The following is a 24,774-nucleotide window of genomic DNA, read 5'->3' as shown; positions in this document are numbered from 1 at the left end:
TGCCATCGTTTCCTATTTGAAATTAAAAGTTCTAGCCTTTCATTCATGGTCCAGCCTTTCACGGACCTCATCTCTAACGCATTCTCCGCATTTGACATTACTGTTAGCAATTAACATATAAAAAAAAGAAAAACGAAAAGAAGGGTCCAATAATAATAAAAACAATTGATGTGTTGGTAATTTTGTTTAACATTTTTAACATGTATAGGAAATGTAATGGTGTTTGAGGCCTTTCCTTTCCTTTTTATGGTTCACAGTGCAGTTCTATACTGACTGAGGGTTTTTCTACATAGCAGTATGACTATGTTGCACTAGATGAAAAAGCAAGTGAAACCTGCTCCCTTTGGGCCAAATGGTAACAAGATGCCAAATTTGATCCCAACCAGAGCTGATATTTCCTCTGGCAATTTGAAATGTGATGTCTAATTAGACCAATTAGCACCAGAGAACTGTGCCAGGTTTCATCATCCCTCCAAGGTTTCCTCTAAACTGTGTTTTTTGAATTATCAGCACTGACTGAGTGTTTGCAACCAGTCAGATTTCTTGTTGGAAACTACCTGTTGTACAATGACTGATAGAGGCCAGCGGACACTCAGTAATGCCACAGTTAGAGGAGCAGATGCTTGAACAGCATGAGAACACGGTAATGAACAGGCGTTTACGTGGCCTGCATTAACCAAAGACTTGACTAACAACATGTTCCGATCTACATTATTCATCTTATTTGGTCCATAAATCATGCGGTGATATCAGTGTTTAAGATGTAGCTGTGGCCTTAACAAGCCGCTTTTGTGGCTGAAAGAAGGGCTGTTATTGGTTTCATTAGGAATAAACTGCTGCAGAACCTCCAATTTACCACTGCTCATTGCCACTCTGAACACATTTTTACAAATCACACTGCAGCTGTGTGTGTGTTCAGCTATGGTGTGGAGACTTGCTTTAAAAATCTCTTTTAAATGTTTCAGCTCTCCCTGTTGCCTCTTTCATCCTCTTTCTCTTTCTGTCTCATGGTGGCTGTGTTGAATGATGCCCTAATTAAGTCTTCACTATCACTGCTGATGGCTGCTGCAACACAGAGCCTGATAAAATGTTGTGAAATGGCCACAAGCTGGGAGTAGATCAGGTTTTTGGGTTTTTTTGCGGAATACAAGATTGTTTTACAGATAATGTGAACAATTAGGGCTAACCCTGAAAGTCAAATATTCAAATCATTTTCTTTTTTTCAGTCTGACAGTGTTCAGAATGATTCTGGGACATTTAAGTCCCCAGATGTAGCTGCAGAGTGACAACACCTTGCTTTCATGCTTCTTCTCAGTACAAGCAGCCACAGACCCACGCCAAGGCTAAGTCTGAATAAGACGTCTAAGAAATGGTGAACTTACAGCTCACAGAAACTCAGTATGAAATAGTCTCTGGATGTTGTTAAATATCTGCTGTCGGCAAAGTATGTTCTTGCACACATTTCTGATCCATTTTTAGCAGAGTTAGCATGCATTATTTTGGAGGGCTAACTCGGCTTGTTTACTATATTACGTGAAAGCCGTTGTCACTGTGAATGTACAGTTGAACCCAATTTAAATTCCCCAACTCTGTTTGGAAAAATCGAACAGATAGTGAAATATTTGTATTGAACAGCCAACTCCAATTTGAATGACATAGTTTTGAGTGTAGAGTGCTCCAGGAATGAGTCCTAAAACTTAGAAAAGCTGCATTATTTTTCTTTTTTCCAATGCACTCAGTACCCACAATGCAGTTAATGTGAACATCGATGTCAGGAAGTGGACTGATGGCTTACTGAGCCGTACAGTCATCTGAAATACATTAGACCCTTTTCCTACTCCCCTATTATAAAAATCAACACTATGCAGACTGAGTGATGTCTTATTGCAGAGCTGATGATGGCAGACCTGTTCCAGACCAGTTTCACGCAGGTTATGAAATATTGCCTGTTTCATTACACACGTGGCTAATGAAGGAGGGGAGGCATCGGGAGCTCTCCACCTCAAAGATCTCGTAATGATTCGACTTGTACTGCTTTTGTGTCCAGCAGCCATAAAATGACATTCTGCTATGCTCATTAAAGAAGCTAGTGAGCTGGAAGGTACTTTTTTTTCTCACCTGCTAAGCAGCTCATCAGCCCGGCCAAAACTATCATTAGGACAAGAACAAGGCTGTTAGGCTGGAGTGGAACATGCGAATAATGATGTAGTTTCAATGAAGCTAAACTTCATCTAATAATTCTGTTGCTTTCTTTTCAAATTTTTGTCATTCTCCATGTCTTTCTCCACGAGTAGTGCTTTTTTGAAATTCCACAGTATATCTTAACATTTTCATATATGTTATAAGATGTAATAGTATGCATGGGCAGGTTTAGGTCATAGCTAAGCCATGCATGAAGAACTCAAAATGTTACTCAAATTGAGCAATTGAGGTGTAACGTTTTAATTTCCTGTGAAGGGCAGTGCCAGTGTTGCTCAGCAGAGCAGCAAGCATTCATTATTTCATTACCTGATCATGACACCCCAGCTAAGAGGAGTGTGCACAAAGAATGCTAATGAGCTGAAATTGGGTTAATATTGCCACACGATGTGCTCTGTAACCTTGACACCTTTGCCCTTGTCCACGGCTCCAGATACAGTCGGTACCTCTGACCGGAAAGCTCTTTTGTTTGACCAGGTTGTTGTATTGTCACAGCTTCACGGGACACAGAGTGCAGTGAAAGCACAGAGGAAATTATACGTGGCCCTTGGGTCTCTAATCAATGGGGCAACTCCAGCAGAATAACCTGCGTTTAGATCAATGGGTGGCTGCTCCTCCAGTGTACTAGCTCATACAGGTCTCTCTCAGTAATTACTCTCCCTGCCCTATAGCCTAATGAAGGAACATTTTAAATGTCAATGAGTGGTGGTGGTAAAGTATTTTTTTCCAATGGATTTTCTATAATTTGCTCCTCATGTGAGTCACAGTGCACAGACAAACCTCCACCATCAGACCGGGATTTTCAATCAGTGTTACGAGCCTGCCATTCCACCGATGCAACCGTTAACTCCTATTATTTTCAATCAGGTGGCACTTATCACCTGGAATTGATTGGAGGGGTGAACTGGTAATCACTATGTGAATGAGTCCGGGGCTAATCAGCTTGGATTTTTTCGCCATTGGTGTTCAAATCAATAACATTTTCTCCTTTTTGTTTGATAATTTATTCAGGCTGTCTGCCTTCCATTGATAGCACACACAAAAGGAAACACTGGGAAGCAGATCAGGGATGCAGCTATATAACGTGTTAAGACGTGAGTGTAAAGACTGGATGATTCTGCAAAACTGTGTGATTTAGTGAAATAAGAACATTTCTGAATGTTCATTGGCAGTATATTTCCATGTGATTTTGGCAATTACTTTTTGTGGGAAAATGTACAAACAGTACAAGAGAGCAACATTTTTATGCATAATGTAAAGATGCATATCATACTTTCTCAAATTTCAACGTCTAGAAAAAAGTAACAAGAATTTAGTAATGTAGTATGTGAAAAGTAATAACTTTCTGGCAGACATACAGCACTTAATAAAAACAGATGCGCCCCATTAAAAGATCTTTTTTGTAACATTCAGAGCATATCTATAATTTTGAGTCTTTTGCCAGATTGTCTGCACACGGTTCTCAACATGGAGATGGCTGAATAATATGGCGAAGTGCAATATGCAAACTGCACAAGCTTTGTGATAAAGTGCCCCAACATACCATTACAAAAGTGAAATAAATGCAAAAAAATACCACTAAAATTCAGACTTATAATGCATGTGCAATACCTGTCAAAAATAATTGCATGATGAGTTTTTTTAAAATTTTTATATCATGTAGCCCTAGCTGGTGGTTAACAACTAAAGGTGCTAAGTCAATGCACAGCACTTACAACAGCAACAGTGCTGACAGAACTGTTGATGTTAAGCAGGGTGGGAGCCTGAGCGTGAGCTCTACACTTCTGCAGCAACACCATACTAATTTCAGTGGTAACAACCAAATGTGAACAGTGCAGAGCAGCTAGCCAGTGGGATACACACTCGAAGGGGCTCACATACAGTAACATGCACATGCAGCCAGACTGGCTACCACAACAACAGACAGAGAAGCATGGATTACAACACACACACAAAAGGAGCATTGACTTCATTTTCTGCTCAGGTCACCATTATTCCACTATATTTTTAAATAGCAAATAGTTGTGTACTTCTTTATTAATATTCTGAAGGTTGCACACAGCTCCCCAAAGAGTAAATTGACACCAAGCTAAAAAAGTTTGACTACGCTCTGCACTTTTCAACTCCGACTGAAAGTGTCAAGTATGCTTTTTTTGTGGATTTATAAAACCCTCACTGCTTCCTTCATTGGCACTAAACATGGCCGTTGGATGTAAATCTTGCACAACAGAACGGTGACACTCAGCTGAAGGATGACATCAAAGCAGGGACACATCGGTGATGTAGTATATTGTTTTCTCTCTATTTTTCATTATATTTTTGCTCTGCCTGAGCAAATAATTACTGTTATGCACTGTGAGACAAACACCGTCCACCGTCCTCCGTCATTAGCTCTGCCTGAGACTCTGTCATCTTGCTGCTCAAGTATTTGACTTTGTTTTAAGGAGCAGATTTGAGGCTCTTAGTCCTCCTTAATAGCCTTCTTGTGTTCTGGGGTTCAGCGCTGTCTTGTGTAAGGTGTGATGGAGTGTGTCATCACGGTAGCCTCCCTGCGTCGAGCTCAGCGGGGTCCAACCCACATCATGCTGGCAGGCGCCCCAGCTCGAGCCCCTGGTGGAAATGAGGAGGAGGCTGACAGGAAGAGCTCCCTGTGCCAAGGAGACCCAGGGGACTCACACATACATGCACAAGCTTACTTGCAAACCTTACCAGCCTCTCCATCTCCTGTTTTTTTTTTTTTTCCTTGGAATAAATCTGTAGCTCCTGTAGTCGTGTCTTATCAGAAAAGGACAGAAGCTTCTATCAGCAGATAAGGTCATTGTTGAGGTGAAGTTATTACAGATATCTGAGACAGAGAGGAAGAAGGCGTACAGTTCCTTTGGGAATTGGGTGACAAAGCAAGATTAGGCTCTATCTTCATCTACATACTGTAGGTACAACCAAGCCTATCCCCTGCACCAAGCTGGGGTAAAGGAATTTAGGTCATTTTATCCATTAAACATGATACATCTGCCATCGTATTAGGATATGCTCCAGTTTCAGGCAATAGTTCCCTCGCCTTTTTCAGTTTGGATGCTCTAGTTCTTTTCAGTTAGTTTGTCTGTTTGTGCTTTTGGGTTCTTTTGCCTCGTGAATTGCCAAAATGTTAGAAACCACAACACAAAATCCCATTTTGTCCACATTTCACCCAAGTCTTTCATTTCTACTGAAAAAACCCAGACTTAGACTAGAGTTAAAAATGAATAGGGATATTGACTCAAATCGCAGGCCTGCCATCTCCGAGCATAATGCTGGCGTCTTTCAACCACAGTGGGTGGCAGAGCTCCAGTTTGAGCGGAGCTGGTACAGTTCGATATTTGCAGCACTTAAGAGGCATGAGAGAGACTGACAGATGCCCTTTTAGAAGTAGATGCCGCAGAGCTGCGATGACAGCTGTCTGAATATACTGTTGTGTTGCCACTAAAGTCCAGAGGAGATGTGGGGAAGAAAGAAAACCAGCACAACATTATTCTGCAACACAGCTCGTCCTTTTTTTATGTTGTAGTGATTTATAGTTAACATAATTTTTGCTTGGAGAATAGCATAACTGCAGTGGAGGACTGCAACAAAGTAGATTTACTTAAGTAGTGTACCTAAGTACAGTTTTTGAGTATTTGTACCTAACTTGAGTATTATCATTTTTGGAAACGTATCATTTTGACTCCACTACATTTGAGAAACAAATATCGTACTTTTGACTCCCCTACATTTCTGTGAAAGTCAGTCGTTACATTTACTTTGTCAGCGGATGATTTATTTATTTATTTTAGCTAGAATGCAAAACTCGTAAACTGTGATTATGCAGTTCTGTGTGTGGTTTGTTTGTAAAAGTGGTACCTCTGCCTTGTGCATCTGCTACTCAGATTGGGTACTCATTAGTAGGAGACAGTTAGAGAGGAGATGTCATCAGCAGGCGATTGTATTTGGTTATGCGGTGTTAGTAATAGCAACGGCAGCAGGCAGAGATGAAACTTCGTCACCAGATCACACATGGCTGTACCTCAAGTCCACATTTGAAGTATTTGAGATGGAGAATGATTCATTTCATTTTAAATGTTTGATGTGGTTACCTCACTTAAACTTCATCACTACCTTGCAGCATATTCAACAAGCTTTTTTTATTCTTCAGGTTTCATCAGCAAGTCAGTGCATTCAGTCGGTTGTTTTAGAGTCTTTAGGGTCTGTAAATGTATTTTGACATTCACCGTACATTACACCGTACACCGTACATTTTCATTTTAAAGCACTTTGAATACTTAAGTTTTTATCAAAGCAAGTACACCAGTGTTTTAATTCAAGCAAATATTTGACTTGGCAACCTTCACTTGTATTAGTAATATTTGACCAGGTGTATCTATACTTTGACTCAAGTAATAGAGTTGTGTACTTTGTCCCCAACTCCTGTCTACATAAATATTTAATAGATTATTATATAAGTACTAAGTGCAGACCCTCTGTTAAGAACTGAGAAAGCCTCTTGGATGAGAGGTGAATTGTCCTCCAGAAACTTAAGCGAGTTCAGTTGCCTACAATATATATAGCGCTTAGAATTACAGTGATCCCGGATTACTGAGAATCTTCACCAACATATTTTAATTGATTATCCAAATAGATTTCAGTTCACTGTTTTGTAAATTGACTGATAGATTAATCAATCCAGCATTTGAATATGAGGCTATGTTGGTAGTCAATGGGTTGAAAAATGGGCCCCATGTGGCACTGTCCATGGGCTCCATAATGGCCACACGCCGATTGCCCACATGGGTGGGTTTACTCAAGTGGGACCCATATGGCTTATGCTAGGGCTTCCAAAGTGGTATGGGCCCAAAATGGGAATCATATCAGGGGCTCAATGTGGGCAACAGGCATGGGGGCATCATGAAACCTGTGGAAAATTCCATATAGGGCCCATTTTTGAGCACATTTACTACCCATATGTGTCACACACACAATTGTTGGCTGCAGCTATAGCTTGATTATGTTATATTATATAAAACATACTCTTATGTAACTTCTGGATGTAGGGAAAAGGATTTTTTTTTAAAAGCCCTTTTCATCTATATCCCCATGTCTGTTGTAAGCTCATATAGCAATAAAAAAAACCCCACAGATATTCATTTTCACAGAAACATGGCTCACCCAAGAGATAACAATGTCTGATGTCGCCACTTTGGAGTAAATGGTAATACTGTGTGAAGTCTATTGATTCAAATGCTTCCATTCTACCTTAACAGGAATATCTCATGCTGTTGTGGCTGTTAAATCTTAGCCCTCTTACCATCAATAATGAGGTCCCATAGGGGTCCCACTCTTGATGCAGATTTATCACACATGACTGTCCTGCTGCCTGCAGATGGCTGCAGGGATTTAATGAACTGAAGGAGATGGTTTTTACACAGCATAGACAATTCAGTACAGTACAGTAAGTCTGTATGTAGATAAATGCAGACTGCTTTACTAAGATTTGCACTTTAAAGTTTTGGTTTGTAGGATTTAAGGGGATATATTAGTGCAATTAAATGTAATGTAATTATTATGCTTTTTTTAGTGTATAATCACCTGAAAATCAGATTTAGAATGTGTCATTAATATCTACACAGGGAGCAGGTCCTTGCACCATCATGCTTCTACAGAAGCCCAGAACAGACAAACTAAACACTGGCTCCAAGCAAGGCGTTTTAGCATCAGCCACTTAGTAAACTGCCATTCTGCGATGCCCAAACAGCATCTAAAAAACACTGATTTTTAAAGTGAAACTGCTTCATTCAGTATTTTTACCGGTATAAATCATCTAGTCTTTTTGTTTTGGAGAGGAAGAGACCTCTTCAGATAATTCAGCTCCTTGTAAAAACCTCCTGAATGTCTGGATCTTGCAGAAGGGCTTGTGGCCCTTCTGCAGTGAGCCACACAGCATTGCAAAAACACTGATTTGGAACATGACACCACTTTATTTGGTGGTTTTACCAGTTTTGGTCATCTGGTGTGTTTGTTTTAGAGAGGACACCTCTGCAGGTAATTAGGCTCCTAGTTAAAACTCTCTGAAGAGCAATAGATAAAGGGATCCTGACTGGAGGTTCATGCTTGGCACACAGGAGACGTCAGCTGTTTGCAATCTGCAGTCTTCACCACTAGATGCCACTAAATCGTACACACTGTGTCTTAGAATGCAGTAAATATAAATTGTAATGCCAATTTAAATGCAACTGATTGGAAATGTTTCAACTGAAAAACAAGCTTTCTTTCATGATTGTTGTTAATGTATTCCAAGTATTTATGTTAGTGTTTAGCCCCAGAAACAGACGTTGTTCTGCAACATCTAATTTACTTTGTGTTGACTCATTTAAATAAACACCTCACCTGTTTGAGCCTCTTCGTCCACCTTTGCATTGTATGCAGTGCTGGACACACACAGAGACCACGTCCCTGGGCAAAGCAGGTTGCAAGGTTAGGAAAATAACAGATTGCCTTGGAAAAGCTTTACACATTTTGTACAGTTTCCTGCAGCTTGGAAATTTATGTAAGTGAGTCCGTACTTCTGTGGCTTTTTTTCAAACACAGGCTTACAAAATACTATGAATAAACAAAAAACAAAGCAACAAATGATATGCATACGAAAGAAAGATAGACAGACAAATGGAGAAAATAAATGAATTCCAGGTAATGCTTGCACTATCCATCTTTTTATTTTTATGCCTCTGTTTAGTGTATTGACATGTTGACTATAGCTGTATCTGATATGTGCATGTGTGTGCATTTATGTGTGATTGCATCATACACTGGAAACTACAGTGCACATTATCTGCTGCCCTCTTAATTCAACTCAACATTTAGAATAACACCTACTCTGAATGGCTTGCATTGCTCACGAAGCGCTCTATACTGCATGACACTTTTGCAGCTGTTGTCAGAGAGATGTTACCCAGGGATGTAATTATGCACAGACGATCCCCTGAGATGCCAGGCTCGTTTACTATCTCTATGATCTTTTCTATAACATCTCTAACACTGTATATGAAGGTGACAGAGAGTTTTGTGTTTGACTTGGAGCCAGATGAAGTTTTTTTCTGTTAAATGTATATAGCATCACCTCCTAGCTGCAAATTTCTCAGAGCTTGGATATATCCACTGTAATTTAGATGATTCAGGTGTGCTGTGGTCATTGTGACTTTACATAGGTGAAAGCATTTAGAGGTACATAATATAAAGTGTTATCATAAGGAAAGTGCTGATCTCTGTACAGCAAGTTCATATGTAAATGAGCCGGAATTAATATCAAGTCTCAGTAAATGGACTGTAACTGAGAATCAGCCCTGTTATTATGACCCCATTGTAATTAGTAGGGCATAATTTGTATTCACAAAGGAAAGGTTATCTCATGGTAATTATGGTACATTTATTCACAATATCTCCATTCTGTTTCTGTCCATGTTTTTACCCAGTGTAGGGTATTTTGTGTTTGGGATTGTGTACAACACCTGTACTCCAGAGTGGTGTCATAATGAATATCTTAGCGGGTTCAGCTAAAAGATCACATTGTGCCATTTACTGCACTGTTGGCACCAGTCGGCTGTCAAGGGGCACCAATGACCTCAGCCCAATACCCAGGGAGTGGCTGTGCAAAGTTCAACAGCCGACCATAAAATGGCATCAAGTAACAATGTACTGACTGACTTTTATAAGATAAGAGATCAGATAATCCTTCATTAGTCCCACAATGGGGAAACGTGCATTATTACAACAGCAAATGAATATCAAAGCAAGATATGTGCAAGATAAAGGAAAAAGAACAGTATAAACAAGATGCAAAAAGTCAGCGGTTAAAACATTTATTTGCACCAATTGCACATGGATTATTGCACATTATGAATTTAAAATAACACGTTATGATGTTGAGATTGCGATTGAGATTGGTTTAAGTCCATTTTGGTATGTGTGGTCTACTGGGAGCAGTGTTGACAAGTTATATGCATCCACATTTTAAATATGTTGTTATCATTTAACCACATATTCATCTACTACCCCCACATCCCAGACAAGTCAGGGAATAGAGAGAAGAAGAAAATTAAAGGAGCAGAGAGGTGATAGCCACATCCCATTTACATTACATTTGAAGGGCCCAGTTTGGAAAGTTTTTTTTCCCCTGTCCATAATTTCTAATGACTGAAACAAAGGTAAAGCAAAGTCAAGTTCATGTTGACAGCCCAAAATCACAAGTCTGAATGGGCTTTTAAGTCTCATAATAGCAGCAGTTTCTGATGCAGTTTTGTCTCTTCAAAAAAGGCAAAGAACAAAATTCCCTCAAACTTTAAGACATAGCAAGAAATGAGTAAAAACAAAACAAAAAAAAAAACCCAGAAGAAATGCTTAAAAATTCTTAAAATTCTGTTAATTAATTTCAAATATGTAATTATATTTAAATGTATTTTTTTCAGCCAGGTTTTTTTTTTATATATATATAATTTTCTAAAATGAGTAATTTCTTGTGGAACATTTCTTATCAAATTGCTCATTGCCTTTTCCCCCCATGCTTTCAAAAGAAATTTCAACAGTTTGCTCAGGTTTAAAGGATTAAATACTGGCATCTGAAAGCAGCACAAGAAAAATAATGTTGTTTCAGGTCTTAAAGTGTTAAAGGTGGAGTCTGTAATTTTAATCCAATACACTTTTTGTCAAATTCAGCAAATATCTGCTCATAGTCCTCTGGCTATCCGTTCTGTGTGTGCACTGAAAAATAAAATCTGGTGTTCATCTGCATCAATGGCTCTGTAAATGGGAAACAATCGGACAGGGCCACGCAACACTGCAGCGGAAAACCCATAGATGCCTCACGAGAGAAGCAGTGTGAGCGAGGGAGATGGTAAAACGGAGCCTCTGAGGGAGCACTAATGGGAGGAATGTATTTGTTTGGGCGTTGAGTTCAAATGTCAATTGTATTTCTCCAGAATGACTGAGTCCATCTAAAAGGGCAAAGTGAGATACTTTGAAAGATTAAAATCAAACAACACTAACTATGTTTATATAAACACTAATATTCCAATATTATTCAGAAACTGATGGGGTTAATGTAGACATAGACATATACCATTCAGATATTCCAAATTAGACCTTATTATGATTTCTGATAAAGACATTTTAGTTCTTGAATGTAATATTTTGTTCTTAAAAGACCAATCCTTTTTCCATTCAAATGTCCAATGTTTGCTCTTGCTGCTCTCAAGTACATGCATCCAGGTGCGACACATCCAAGCGCTATCCAGTGAGTTCAAAACTTCTTCTCTTGTTTTAAAGGTTTATTCCCAATATTTTCAAAATATAGCAGCCTCACTGGAATGGAGCATTGAGCAGATTGTTCACAACATAATAACAGTAGGTTCTTCATAATAAGTCTTAATGAATCAGCGCTTAGTAACGATCTAAAACTGTATGGCTGTATCCCTGTGACATGAGAGCTCACTTTCACACAAAGTATGTATGTATGTATGTTTTGGGTTTTTTTGTGTGTGTGTGTCACAGCATGTAGGACACTCTTTTCACTTCTTGTCGCTTAACCAGTGATCTCCCATGCGTTCTCAGTGACGTTACATATACCAGCCTGTGCTTTTGGCGGAGGATAAACGGAAAGCTTTGGGAATTTTGTCCCACGGCGTGGCAAGTGATTCAAAGGGGACTTTGACTCCCAGTTTCGTCTTCATCTCCTTGGCACAGGAAAGACACAGACATGACAGGAAGTGTCTCAAGCTCAACTGGTGGAAAATTGAGAGTGGTCTGTAGTTTAGTGTGGCCGACAAGATATTGGCAGAGCAAATAATGAAGGCTGTGATTGAGATTGTTCTCTTGAAGGTGAGCCATGGAAGCCGCCAAATACCTAAACATTGCGTCTCACTTGTGATGATAAAAGCTGACAGTTTTTGAATTTTCTGACATGTAATCCCTCAGATAGAAGGACGTGGCTTTTGATAGCATTAGTGGAGTGTTTATTTAGTCTTTTTAATGTATTTCGTCTTATCACTGGCTTAAAGACAAACTTGGGAAACAGCCAGCCAGTATAGCTGAAATCCTGCCTGCCCAAGATTAAATGTAGTTTATTCAATTCCCTCAGTAAATCGGTGGAAACGAGGTGGCCTGGCAGCTTACTGAAGTGGACTGTCAACAAAATATGTGTTATGTAGTAAGATGTGGATTTATACAGTCTCCGCCATACGGTGCTTCCACAGCTCTGGCTGGCCGTAAGGCAACACATTTCAGCGTTTTCTCTTTGCCTCAGCCTCCATTCACATGAATGATGGCCGAGTCACTCCACACCTGCCTGGTTCTTTCTTCTGTACCGAGATGTGGGTCTCCTACACACACACACACACACACACACACACAGAGATAAAGGTTAAGAGGAGCAGTGTAAAAGTGGAGCAGTGCTGTCCTATTTTGGTGGTTAAGGATGTAGTGATGAGTCTGGCTCCACTGTATCATGCATTCTCTGCAACTCACTTCATGTCCAACAAGCTTTTATTGATTAGCATTCCCTTTCTACCGTGCAGTGGATGCTAAGGGATTTGGCAAAGCAGGGCACCACTGTTAATCCTACATTAAAGTCAGAGGATTTCAAAACTGGTTGCTTCGGTGACACCTGTGGTTACTGGTCATGTAACTGGTGCCAGAAGTCGGTGGAGCAGACACTCCATGAGCAGCTGCTATGTCAGAATACAGCAAAAGAGTAACAGGTGTATTTGTTTGCTCTTTTTTTTTTTTTTTTTTTTATTAGTGAGTGCATAAAGGCAGTACAGAAACAGGGTTTTGGTAGGCAATACATGCATGGGGGTAGATTGAGACAGAAAGTCAAACAAGCCCAAACAAGACAGGACAAACAAACAAACAAGCAAACAAAAAACAACAACAGACATACAAAGAAATTACCAGGCATGATGGTGTTCTTTCTGTTATTGATATGCAAACCGGTTATTTTACTATGCCATGAAGGGTTATTGATGTCATTCTTGCATATGTGTTTAGGTGCATGCGTGTCTGCAGCTGAGAGAGAAAACAGAGAAGACTGTTTGCACAAACAATGATAATAATAATAATGATAAGAGGGATATAAATATAGATAATCATTTTAAAATGTAGAGAAAAAACAAAAATAAATAAAATTAAAAAAAAATAAAAATAAACAAATTGTCATTTTTTTCCTGTTAATTCAGACATTAGTTAGTTATTAGCCTGTGGCTGCTCTGTCTGGTTCCATCACTCCCTGCCAGAGGTTGCGCTAGACTTTTTCGTTGTATGTCATTTTGACTGACAGGGTCATAAAAATCTATTTTTTCCCGTCACTTTAATTTTTAAAATGATAATAATGACATATTCAATAGCATTTAATTTTCATTCATTTTGAATTAATATTCAGTCCGAACAAGTTAAAGAGAGAATCCACACCGTGCCATCACACATCAAGTAGATGAATATGTAACGTTTTCTCCGCAGTGACAAAAAACACTGACTGTGGCCCCAGTAGCTACATATGAACAATGAAATTAAACGATTGCACTTAAAATATGAACAGTTCACCTGCTGTGGCCTGAACGCACAGTCTCACACCTTCCTCCTGGTCCGCATGGACTTGAACTGCGTGCCTGCTTGTGCCTAATCAAATGTCTCAAGTGGGATTGCTTCAGAGGCTATTGTCATGAGGTTTTGGACTTTTGCCTCGGACAGATGACTTCTCATGGCTGTTTTGATGTTGTTCTGGAGGCTGAATCTGCGCTCTGCTGCCACACTGGAGACTGGAATTACAAGCGCCACTTCAGCCAAAGTTTTGAAATCAGGGAACATTTCTCCAAGTGAAGTGATCAGTAGTCGGCAAGACTCTCTGAACGAGGGGTTCGTGCATCCTCGGACAAATCCGTTACTCATATTGGCTTTTTTACATATGTCGCAGAACATTTTTCCATCCTCCCTCCTCAGCCAGGAGAACTCCTGCTCCCACTGAACTCTGTACTCCCTCCTGACCTCTTTGCTGCCGCTTGCTTGCTCTGTAGTTGCCTGATTACTTGTTTGTCCTTCATCCTCCACTGCATCAGTCCCTCTTTTTTCACCTCTTTTATCAACACCCTCATCGTTATTGGGCTTTTTGAAGAAACTTCGGACACTCAGCTGCCGTGACATTTTTCCGACTGAAGCCAACGAGGTCATGCATCAAGAGAGACAATAGCTAATTAATATGCTCACTCGCCACCAAGTGGTCAGGGGTGTGAATCTGTCAAAATGACAGATGGCCTTCAGATTTTTCCGTCACCGTTTTAAAAAACCGGTCAACGACGGAAAATATTCGGTTAACACGACCCCTGCTCCCTGCAATATTTAAATTTGATCCATTCTTACAAAATGCCACTTAATGACTGTTGTCTTGTTTGTGTTTTCTGTTACTGTTTCAGAATAAGGGCATATGTATTCTCAATGTTAGATACAGAGACAGACATGGAAGGAGGCTTCGTCTGTTCATTGCGTTAATTTTGTCTGTATTTGTACACATTTTGTAAAAGCTTAGGGATACAGATGAAATGGAGCAGTATCACCATGGGGACAGTGTAGTGTAGTTCAAGTGTCTTCATGCTCAACACATTGACTGTAGTTCTGGTGATGGTGAGCCTCTGGGAGCGACACAAAATAGCGCTAATAAAGCTAAATTGTGTTCAGAAGACAGCAGATGGGTTTCCGAATTTGAATTTTGGCCAACGCATTCCGCCTCTCCACAGGAACTGTTTACCTGCCACTCAAACATGATTGGTGAATACTATTCAAATACTCAACAGACTACAAACAGAAACCAGAACAATACCAACATCTTTTACCATGGAATGCTTCAGGATTGAGTTCTAAAAACCGAAAATGAATTAGTATTTTAGCACTCTCAGTTTCCTCCTCTTGAAGTCAATGGATTTTTTGATTGGGTTTTTTGTTAGATGCCTGAAATATGGTCTGCAGACAACACAAGCTGAAGAGACTTTTATGTTTTGTTCTACGACATAAAGTACATCAGTAAATACCTCCCAAAGGAATTTTGGAGCATTGACCTTAGCTTTTTACCTCTGGCAATTACCTTTAGGCCTCATAAATCCTAAAAGTAGTTTTAATTTGGGGTAATTTTTTGCTGAACAAAAGGTATTAGTATCATAAACATTTGTTTTCTGCAATAATCAAAATCCAATGGGAAAATCCCTTAGGATTTTTTAACGAGAGAACAAGGGCGATGCTAATTTCGTGTTGACCTATGGAAAAACATAATCTTTGGAGCTCTCTATTGCCCACAGATTATGCATACATGCTTATATCAATTTATAAAGATTAGACTGTATGAAAGTCTGAAGGAATCTATCTTCAAAGGATCAGTTCATCCAAAATACTTTTCTTACCTACATCTTTGTTGTTTTAGAGTGGAGGCAGAAATTACACAGAAATATGAAAACCTGGAATACTTAAACCAAAAAAATCTGCACAGCTAGATTTTACCATGTTGTAAATTGTAGCTATTACTCATTGATTCCTGCACCTTGGTGATAAAAGAGCACTGTTAATCATAATATACAGTATGTTGACTGCTGAATGTCCTCTATAATTAGTTGTTGATGGGTGCAGCCTGCGGTGTCAGACTGTGCAAATATGCCCGTGAGCTCATCATTTTCTAATTGGCATTGCCGCTCTCTCTGACGCTCCCTGTGTGAAACTCCCGGTGTTCACTGCTGCCGAACTGCTGACGAGCGGGGAAGTTGAGGGAAGCAAAGACGGAGAGGTTGAGGGAGACAAAATAGAGTATAATCACATGACCTCGACATTCTCTACTGCAGTGACAGCCCAGCAGGTGGGGAATCAGACAGATAACATAGTCGAGGCAAAGCAGCACGTACAGTGCACATCGAGCACAAGATGAGTGCACATGACATTTTTAAATGAACATGCTGCTATTTCGGAAATATAAATTAAAGACATAAAAGAGCATTATTTTGAAGATGCATGCATGTGAATGGCAGACCTATGATTAGTTATTCGTGGCATTGTTTCCCCTTATAAGCATTTATCAGACACAAAAAAGAGACTGTGATAATAAATAGAGATAATAAATTCTGCTGCTGTTTTTTGCTTGACTTATGATCTTATTGGAAGAAATTTGACTTTGTATAGCATTATAGGAAACTAACTTGCAGATATTCTGAATGTTAATAGTTAGATGATTAGATTTATCAAATTGCAGGTCATTTAGAAGTTGTCTCTTTTAACTGATTCATCTATTATCTCTATGGAAGAAAATTCGTTTTTTTTTTTTATAAGATTAAGGAAACTTGCAGATTTTCTGAATTTATTTTTATCCGATATTTAAATTTCTCAAATTGCAGGTCATTTAAAAGTTATCTCTTTTAACTGATTTATCTATTATCTCTGTGGAAGAAATTTTTTTTTTTTTCTAACAGTAAAAGAAACTTGCAGATTTTCTGAATGTATTTTTATCCGATATTTAAATTTCTCAAATTGCAGGTCATTTAAAAGTTATATCTCTCTTAGAAATAACAAGATATAATTATCACAAGCAAATGTGGTAAAGGCCCAGGTAGAGGCTTATGGTCTTCACATGTGTGATCAGAATTATATGTCATAAGAGTGATTTTCTGACAGTTTAAAAATGTTAAATTAAATTAAAATTTCATACATTTACACGTAAATTAAAGCTGCTAAGTCTTTGACAACTTTAAAGTAGAAAAGATCATGATGATCATAAAGCCCTGATATATTGTATGAGCTCATTAAACTATCTTACATGTGAGCAAACACTCATTAAATGTAACTTACAGCACATTTGAAACATATGGGCATAAAGGCATCCCTATGGAGCCCATTTTCTTACCATCTGTCAAATGTAAGGCAGCCATTGTAATCATGATTGTATTCTCTGTCTCATGAGGAAAATATTTTACCACAACTTAGTGCTGGGTAGGTGGCTTGTGTGAGCTGCCTACAATTTTATAGGGGGGATGGTGAGAGCCATTAGTAGTCAACCATTGTAGTGCAGCTAGAAATATAAATTCAATTGGGCCTGTGGGATATACTGTGTGCAGGAACCAAAGCGATCTGCAGATCAGGCATCACAGTTTTTCACTCTTGTTTTAAGATCTCATTAAAACATTATTCAGACTATGTGCCTACTATGCATTGCATCAATATCTGGCTGCTAGTTTTGTTTACTGTTGCTTAGCAGCTTTAAATGGTTTCTAGAAATAAGGTGGCAGAGGTGAGCTGCAACATTATTTCTTCACTTATTGCTACAATGATTTCCGCAATAACATTATAGCACAACAGTTGCAGCTGTGGCCACGGCAATGGTCTGAACATCTGTAATATTTCATGCAACTACCAGACAACCATAAGGTCTTTTAGGTTTAGTAAGATATTTACATGCAAAATTGAACTGACAGCGAGCCACTTACATCAATTAAGTAAGCATCATATATCCATTAATATAGAGAATGAGAGATTACATTACACACTACAGAAACCTTCCACCATTGAAACCAGCATCGAAAAGCACAAATCATGCAACAAAAACCCCACATTAGTATGAATTATATGTGCCAGCAGACTGTCAAGCAGTAATGTAAGCTTCATACAACCATACAGGTGGAAATAAATTAAAAAAAACTCACCAGTTTCAAAATATTGCACAATTGTGTATTTCCTCTTCACTCTGATGTCTCCTCAGCAGTGTGACTGTTTTTAGTTTAGTTTATTGAAACAAAAGAATTAATGACAAGAGCAGAACACCTAACCAGTCAGTAAACATTAACCCAGTAAAAACCAAGTTAGTTCATACAGCACAATGCAACGTGTGAAGAAACAAAGGGAATATATATATATATATATATATATACATATACATATATGTATACATACACACACATCCAGAAATAATTAAACATCATGAATTAAATGTAATGATAATCTCCTTTTAAGTTTTTTAAAGATGATGAGCTCTTGATAATATGTACTTTATCATTTGTACACCTCAATATGACTGTTACTTTTTTGAAGTACAGTAAAACCTACCATATTTTTGAAGTTGCAATTCCTCTGTCAAGGATCAAAGCAAGTACTAAATGACTCTATGTAATGCTCTTTCGGTTGAGCTGAAATAGAGAACGAGAGAAATCAGCTTGCTACTCGTCTCTGCACGGAGAGATGCATGCAGAGAGACGCAGGAGGTTTTCTCCTCCGCCTCCTCCTACTAGTGTGAGTAGAGGGAGGAGAAAACCTGACAGTTTCTCTCTGAATGCAGAGGCCCATCGCAGCTTGCTAGAATGATTAAATCCACCTCAGTGCAGGAAAAAAATGACGCTTAGGATGTTTGCCTTGCTAATGCCAAGGTCTGTTTGTGTCTGTCTGGAGTCGGGCGGTTAATCCAGCCCGCACACATCCCAGGTCCAGATATCAATACTGTGTTAGAGGACGTTGGGCGAGACTGGCTGTCATGCTCGAGGAGTGCAGCCTCTGCTCTACACTTTCTCATGAAGGGAGAGGGAGGGCATGAGGGAGCGGACATGCACACAGTCTGTTGGATTTAGCACTCAGCTGTATTGGATCAGTGTTCCTGCCAGAGCGGGACAAAAAGAGAAGCGTGTTTGTGTCTGTGTCGTTATCATAACCAAACATTCTCTCCTGATTTGTTGTTGGCAGGATTTACGAGCGGGTGATAGACCCTCCTCAGATGGAGCTCACCCCAGGCAGTGGAGTGTGGCTCGGCCAGCACAGCCACAAGCATGGCTTGTTCAAGGTAAGAAACACACGCACACACACACACACACACACACACACACACACATACATTTCCTTTACACACACCTGAACGTGCTTCACATTCATGATTGCCTGGTATAATTGGCCAGATTTGCAATAGGCTGTGTGTGGGAAGGGCGCCAAGTGGAGGATACAAGAAAGAAGTACTGAGGGCTCTCAGAGGAGCCGCAGAAAGCTCAGCGTATGCTTTGAAACGCTTATTCCCAAGCCCATTACAATGTTGTCGATTTTTAATCACTGCTCATTTTCTCAGGCCCCTGCGTGGCGCTCACAGCGGGGAGAGGATGTGGCTGAGTGTCACCAAGACAAGCACATACTCTTGATATTCTCTCTTCACCTCTCCCACCCACCCGCCATGTAATCGAAGGGCCTTTTATTTCTTCTGTGTAACATCTATGTAATATTGATCAGCCACCAGACCCGACTGTGGTGTAAATAATTCCTCCTCCCCCTGCTTTGACACTATCGCCGCTGCACATCAGCTCACTCTTCCTCCCCCCTTCTACCTCCTTCGTCCTCTCTTGCATGGAGGCTTCAAGGAGCTCCTTCTTCTGGAGGAAAGCTCTGGTCTTGAAAGACATCGCTCCATCATCGAGTTCCCCACCCACAGTCGACTCAGTGCTCCGAGTCTGTCTACCTTTCACGTGCAGGAGGCGCTCAAAAGTGTTTGTCAGCAGCAGAGACAGATGGTGTGGAAGCGCGCTGGCTTGTGTGAGGTGACGGCAGGAGTGAGGAGATATTTCCTTTACGTTTCAGTTGGCATGTCGGCTAACAGGTGCATTTGTAAAACTTTGAATCAAGGACCTGTTGTGCATTGTATCAGAAGGGCCACTTAGAGCTACACCCTTTTTTTTATGGTAACTTAATTATCTCCCTCTGCTCATGAATATGTAGGAGCCAACACATAATTTAGACAATATCATAATTTAATGAGAAGAGAAAGAAGTTTCCAGAGAGAGAAACTTAGTAACAGTTTATATGTTTCATATGTGCTTGTCTCCCCGTATCTGAAAAAAATAAAGCACTTCTTAATGGTTTTGGTTCATTTCAAGTTCCAACATCTTGCTAAATTTAGCCTGTTAGCCAGCTACATTACATCCTTGAGGCTGCTGTCTCTATCTTCATGTTGAAATGTCTGTTAGCACAGTTAGTGGTGTCAGCACAGCCAGTGGTGCTAACAAAGTTAAGAAGGCTAAAGGGATTTTGTGGCTCAAAATGAAGTTGCTTACCAACCAGGAGCCCAAGGAAGTATGGCAGCCTCTGCAGACAATTTTTGTAGTGGCCAAACAGTGGTCCTACAATTTCCAGGGTCTGTGGAGTGATGCCATCGAGTCCCAAAAGCCTTGTTCTCATTGACTTACATTGGGAGACATCAATCTGTGAAAAAAGAAATTGAGTGTCACAACCCAAGGGAATTAGTTTCATTATCAGGATGAAATCCTTTAAGTCCAATAACACGTGGAAAAAGTTAAAAAAAAGCAGCAAGATTAAATATATTATATTGCTATTCAAATGAGCGGAGCGTCAAACCTGAACTGAAAGTTAGCAGCTCGGCTACACTCTGCTATCATAGTGTGCGTGCTGGATGGGCCCCATAATGTTGAAGATATCTGTTCTTAGCATAAAGACTGAGAGTAGGTAGACACAGCTAGCCTGGCACTCTGCAAAGTTCAAAAATACACCTGTCACCATCTCAGAAGCAAACTAATTGATATACTGTAGCTCATTTGTATGATCTATACAGAAACAGAAATGTAAAAACAGCAAATCGTGGCTTTACGGGGATCCTGTGCTGTAACTGTTTCTTAGCAAACAGTGGCCAGGCATATTGTGCAGGGGCTTTAAGAGACAAACACAGATAGAGACACAGATATGGACGGAGACAGTCTGAGACAAAAACACATTATCCAACTTTGCATTGTTACTTCTTTGCTATTCCCCTCACACTTTCTCACCTGCTCCTGTCTGTAACTTGCTAAAGACAAGGGGATAAACAGAGACTACTTATATCTTCTAGTGTTAGAAGCAGAGAAAGGTGAAGAGTTTGTTAAAAAAAGAGAGAAAAGAATAAAGAGGCACAAGAAGTAACATTGCAGATGGAGATAGGAGGTGGAATAAAGCTGCAGCTTTAATCTATCCCATTCAGGACTCAGGAGTTGGATAATGATAAGATGAGCTAACTAGGCCTTTAAATAAAACATATTGAGCCCTCCCATTGGCTTGAGACGCTCCTCGTCCTCGTGCTACCTCCTCGCGGGAGCCTCTCCATCTGAAAGAGCAACTGTAATAAATTATCTTTATCTAGAATCCATTGTGCCAAGGATGCTGACTCCTCAGGGACACTGCAGGCTCGTTTGAAACCGGTGCTTTTGTGAAACGCCTGGTGTTTCACGCACCACGGGACGGTAATGAATCTACTACGGACAATGATGGAAAGCTTGAACACATTACATAAGGCAGCATGATGAAGGGAAAGCCAAATCTGGATGTGAGAGATTCAGAGCTTAGAACTCTCACTCAGTTTGTCTTTGACTCTCTCTGTGTCTGTCTTATGTCTCCTCTGTTTCCTGGTTGTTTAAATTAGTTTGTTTTTGCTTTGTTCACGTCGTTCCCCTTTTTATATCAGCATTGCACCGTCCTCAGAGTAATCATCTCCTCCAAACCTGGTGTTCAGATCTCTATCAGTAGCAATACGTTGCAGTCTGGGCTTTATTACCCTACTTCTGAAAGTAGAAAGGGCAAAAAGAGGAAACTCAAGGGATGAACTAGAAAAAGTCTGCATATTATGGAATAAATTTAAACTTCTCTATGAAGAGATAAACTTTGAAAATTGTGTATATTTTCCTAATCATGCTGTAAGGCTCCTTATTTGTAGAAGTAGTTAAAGATCTAGTTTGTATTGGCATCTAGCGGTAAGGTTGCAGAACTGAAACTTCTTCCATATGCGAGGCGTGTAAGAGAACTTTGTTGCCGTCAGGAAAATGCAAATGTCCCTATCTAGAGCCAGTGTTTCATTTGTCTGTTCTGGGCTACTGTAGAAACAACAAAGAAGACCTCTCTCTCTCTCTCTCTCTCTCTCTCTCTCTCTCTCGCTCTCTCCATATTATATATATATATATATATATATATATACACATATATAAAAACAGCTTGTTCCAAGTTAACGAAAACACAACAATTCCTTTTTTTCAAGTGGTTACAAATGAATTAAAACATAGTTATAAATATTGTATACCAATAGATGCCTCTAAATTTCCTGAATGTACTATAGTAAGGGTTGGGGTTTACTTAGCCTGGGAACCAGACATATCTGTTTTTATTGCTCTACCAGATGTATCTGGTCTTATCCAGCCTGAGTTGGACCAATCGTGACCCTTTTTTCGGTATTGGGCAGATTTGATGTAATGACTGACAACAAACACAACATGGGTGATGACGTCATTTTTGGAACACTGCAGTTAAGAGAAACTTAGCTTAGGAAAGAGGAGCACAGTTGAGCCATTCTCAGAAACAATCAAGATGGCTGCAGATGGTCGAACTTTTAAGTGCTTTTGGTAAATTCGGATGGCAAAAATGGCAATACTCATTCAACCCCTCAAATTGGTAAATTGGAATTGTGAATATAAAATTTGACTAATGAAAACATGTCAATTTCAAAAAACTCCACACATCACAAAAATGTTTGTCCACTTGCATGAGGTGGTATTCCAAGCGTTTTAAAAAAAAGAAATATGTCTGCAGTGGAAACACTTTTCCCTTCTATAGGTCACACGATGGTATGGCTATGACATTGTAGCCCCATCATTAGCTAATGGAATGCAAAATGTTAAAAAAAAACCAAAACAATGCTGTATTTGATTTCTTTGATGAATCACAGCCCACAAAAAGGAAGATGTATTGTCTATGACGTTCGAGTGAAATTCAGTGGTGGTTGAACATCTCAACTTGTTTGAGCCCGTAATATCTGCATGTGGAGCTCTATTTTTTTCACTTCAGTCTGTTCTGACAATCCATCCCTACCACAGAAGTCGAAGAGTGTCGGACACAAGCAGAGCTAAATCATTACTGTCCGTCAGAACGTTGTGTTTTGGGTGGAATTGGCTGGTCTCTGTAAAACAAAGCTGTGAATAAGTAAACTCTTTTCATCCGGGGAGTCCAGGGAGATGAACCGCAGGTGAAGGTTAAGCCTTCAGACGTGGCTTGACTAGGGAAAGGTCATTTTGTGCATGATAAAATTGAGGAAATATAATCACAGGATGAAGCTTTACCCAGGATATTAAACCTCTGTCAATGTTGCCTGAAGGCAAAGTGCTGGCCAAATATGCCTGGCCTATTATTGCTATAATAAACAAGCTAACTGGGAATTATGACTGTACGAGCCAGCAGACGAGCAAAGCGAAGGTAATTTGATCAGCAGTAATGGCGAGTGAACTTGTGAACGTTTGGGGACACAAAGAAACAAATGAAGCATAAGCAGCATTCACACACACACACACACACACACACTGTATTCATTCCCATTTCCCAGCATGACTCATAAACAAACCTTAAACCAATCCTAATTCAAATCTTATCGCATCTACTTTTTCATCTTTTGAACAGTATGCCATCTGTTTCTCATACAAATGTATGAAAACACACACATACACTTTTTGTTTTGCATTAAGTCAAGACAACAATGCCATCTGTAAGCATTTGAACAGAGACACATTTTTGATTGCTTTGTCACTTTACTGCAGCACATTGGCTTTGAGAAAGAATAATGACGTTAAAGTGCTGACATTCAGCTTTACTTTGAATATATTTACATCCACATCTGATGAACAACGCAGAAATTGTAGCTGCTTTATACATAATCCCCCAATTGGATGCTTTATATACGTATGGAGGAAAGCGTCATCATTTGGACAATAAGTTGTTTGGCCATTCAAACATTCCTAAAATTATGTGGTTAGGCTGGCAGCGTATAAAAAAAAGACTATTAGTCTCTTACAGTGTGGATGTGAACACCCTCAAGGCTGCACTAAGGCTTTCAGTAATACATCTAGGAAACGTGACATTAGCCTTCATTTAAAGTTATGTCTCTGTTCACATAATGAAAGTTCAAGTCCAATATTTGCTCTCTTTTAGCACTGGTTTTGTCTGTAGCCATGGGTGTTATATAAGGAAGGGTCCATGGCAATATGTTCCTACTTTTCTGATTGGTTAAAAATGTGTTTGAATAAAAATATGATTTCCATTGGCCCTATAAACAGTCAACTCGCTCATATTTCCACTGGGTAAAAAATGGTTCCTAATGTCATTCCCTTTGTTCCTGCTGCATCTTTAAGAATTTCCTGAAGGTCAAAAATTTATGTCACATGCATTCACAGAGCCAAAGTGGAAAAAAATGAAGAATGGACAAAAAATGTCCCTAGTGAGGCACAAGGGATAAAGTAGGCGTCATGTGCACATTTAAAGAGGCAACGTCCCCAAACAAAAGACACAAAAGAGAAGCGAAGAGTGCAAACGTGTGCTGACTCAGCGGTGACAATACTGAATTTTAAGAAATTAAATAAAATGTTGATCTACCAGACAATAAATATTTGAAAGTGTAAAGAATACCAGAGAGCCTAACTACATTACATTCCATATTTTATTTATTTATTTATTTATTATGACCAAAAGAGTTTTAGTTTTTATGTTTACAGAACAATGTAACTGACA

The 24,774-nt window shown here is 39.5% G+C and overlaps 1 protein-coding gene across 1 annotated transcript in view; it reads left to right on the top strand.

Annotated features, from left to right (window-relative positions):
• LOC121946268 (protein kinase C-binding protein NELL1-like) overlaps positions 1 to 24,774 on the top strand; it is a 321,639-nt gene that overhangs the window by 79,240 nt on the left and 217,625 nt on the right. Inside the window, exon 5 of the mRNA XM_042490773.1 lies at positions 18,949 to 19,045. Within this exon, the coding sequence (XP_042346707.1) occupies positions 18,949 to 19,045 (97 nt within the window). The remainder of the gene's footprint in view (positions 1 to 18,948; positions 19,046 to 24,774) is intronic.

Source organism: Plectropomus leopardus, chromosome 1, assembly GCF_008729295.1.
Source record: "Plectropomus leopardus isolate mb chromosome 1, YSFRI_Pleo_2.0, whole genome shotgun sequence".
Classification (NCBI taxonomy): domain Eukaryota; kingdom Metazoa; phylum Chordata; class Actinopteri; order Perciformes; family Serranidae; genus Plectropomus; species Plectropomus leopardus.
This window is presented reverse-complemented; position numbering and strand designations above follow the sequence as displayed.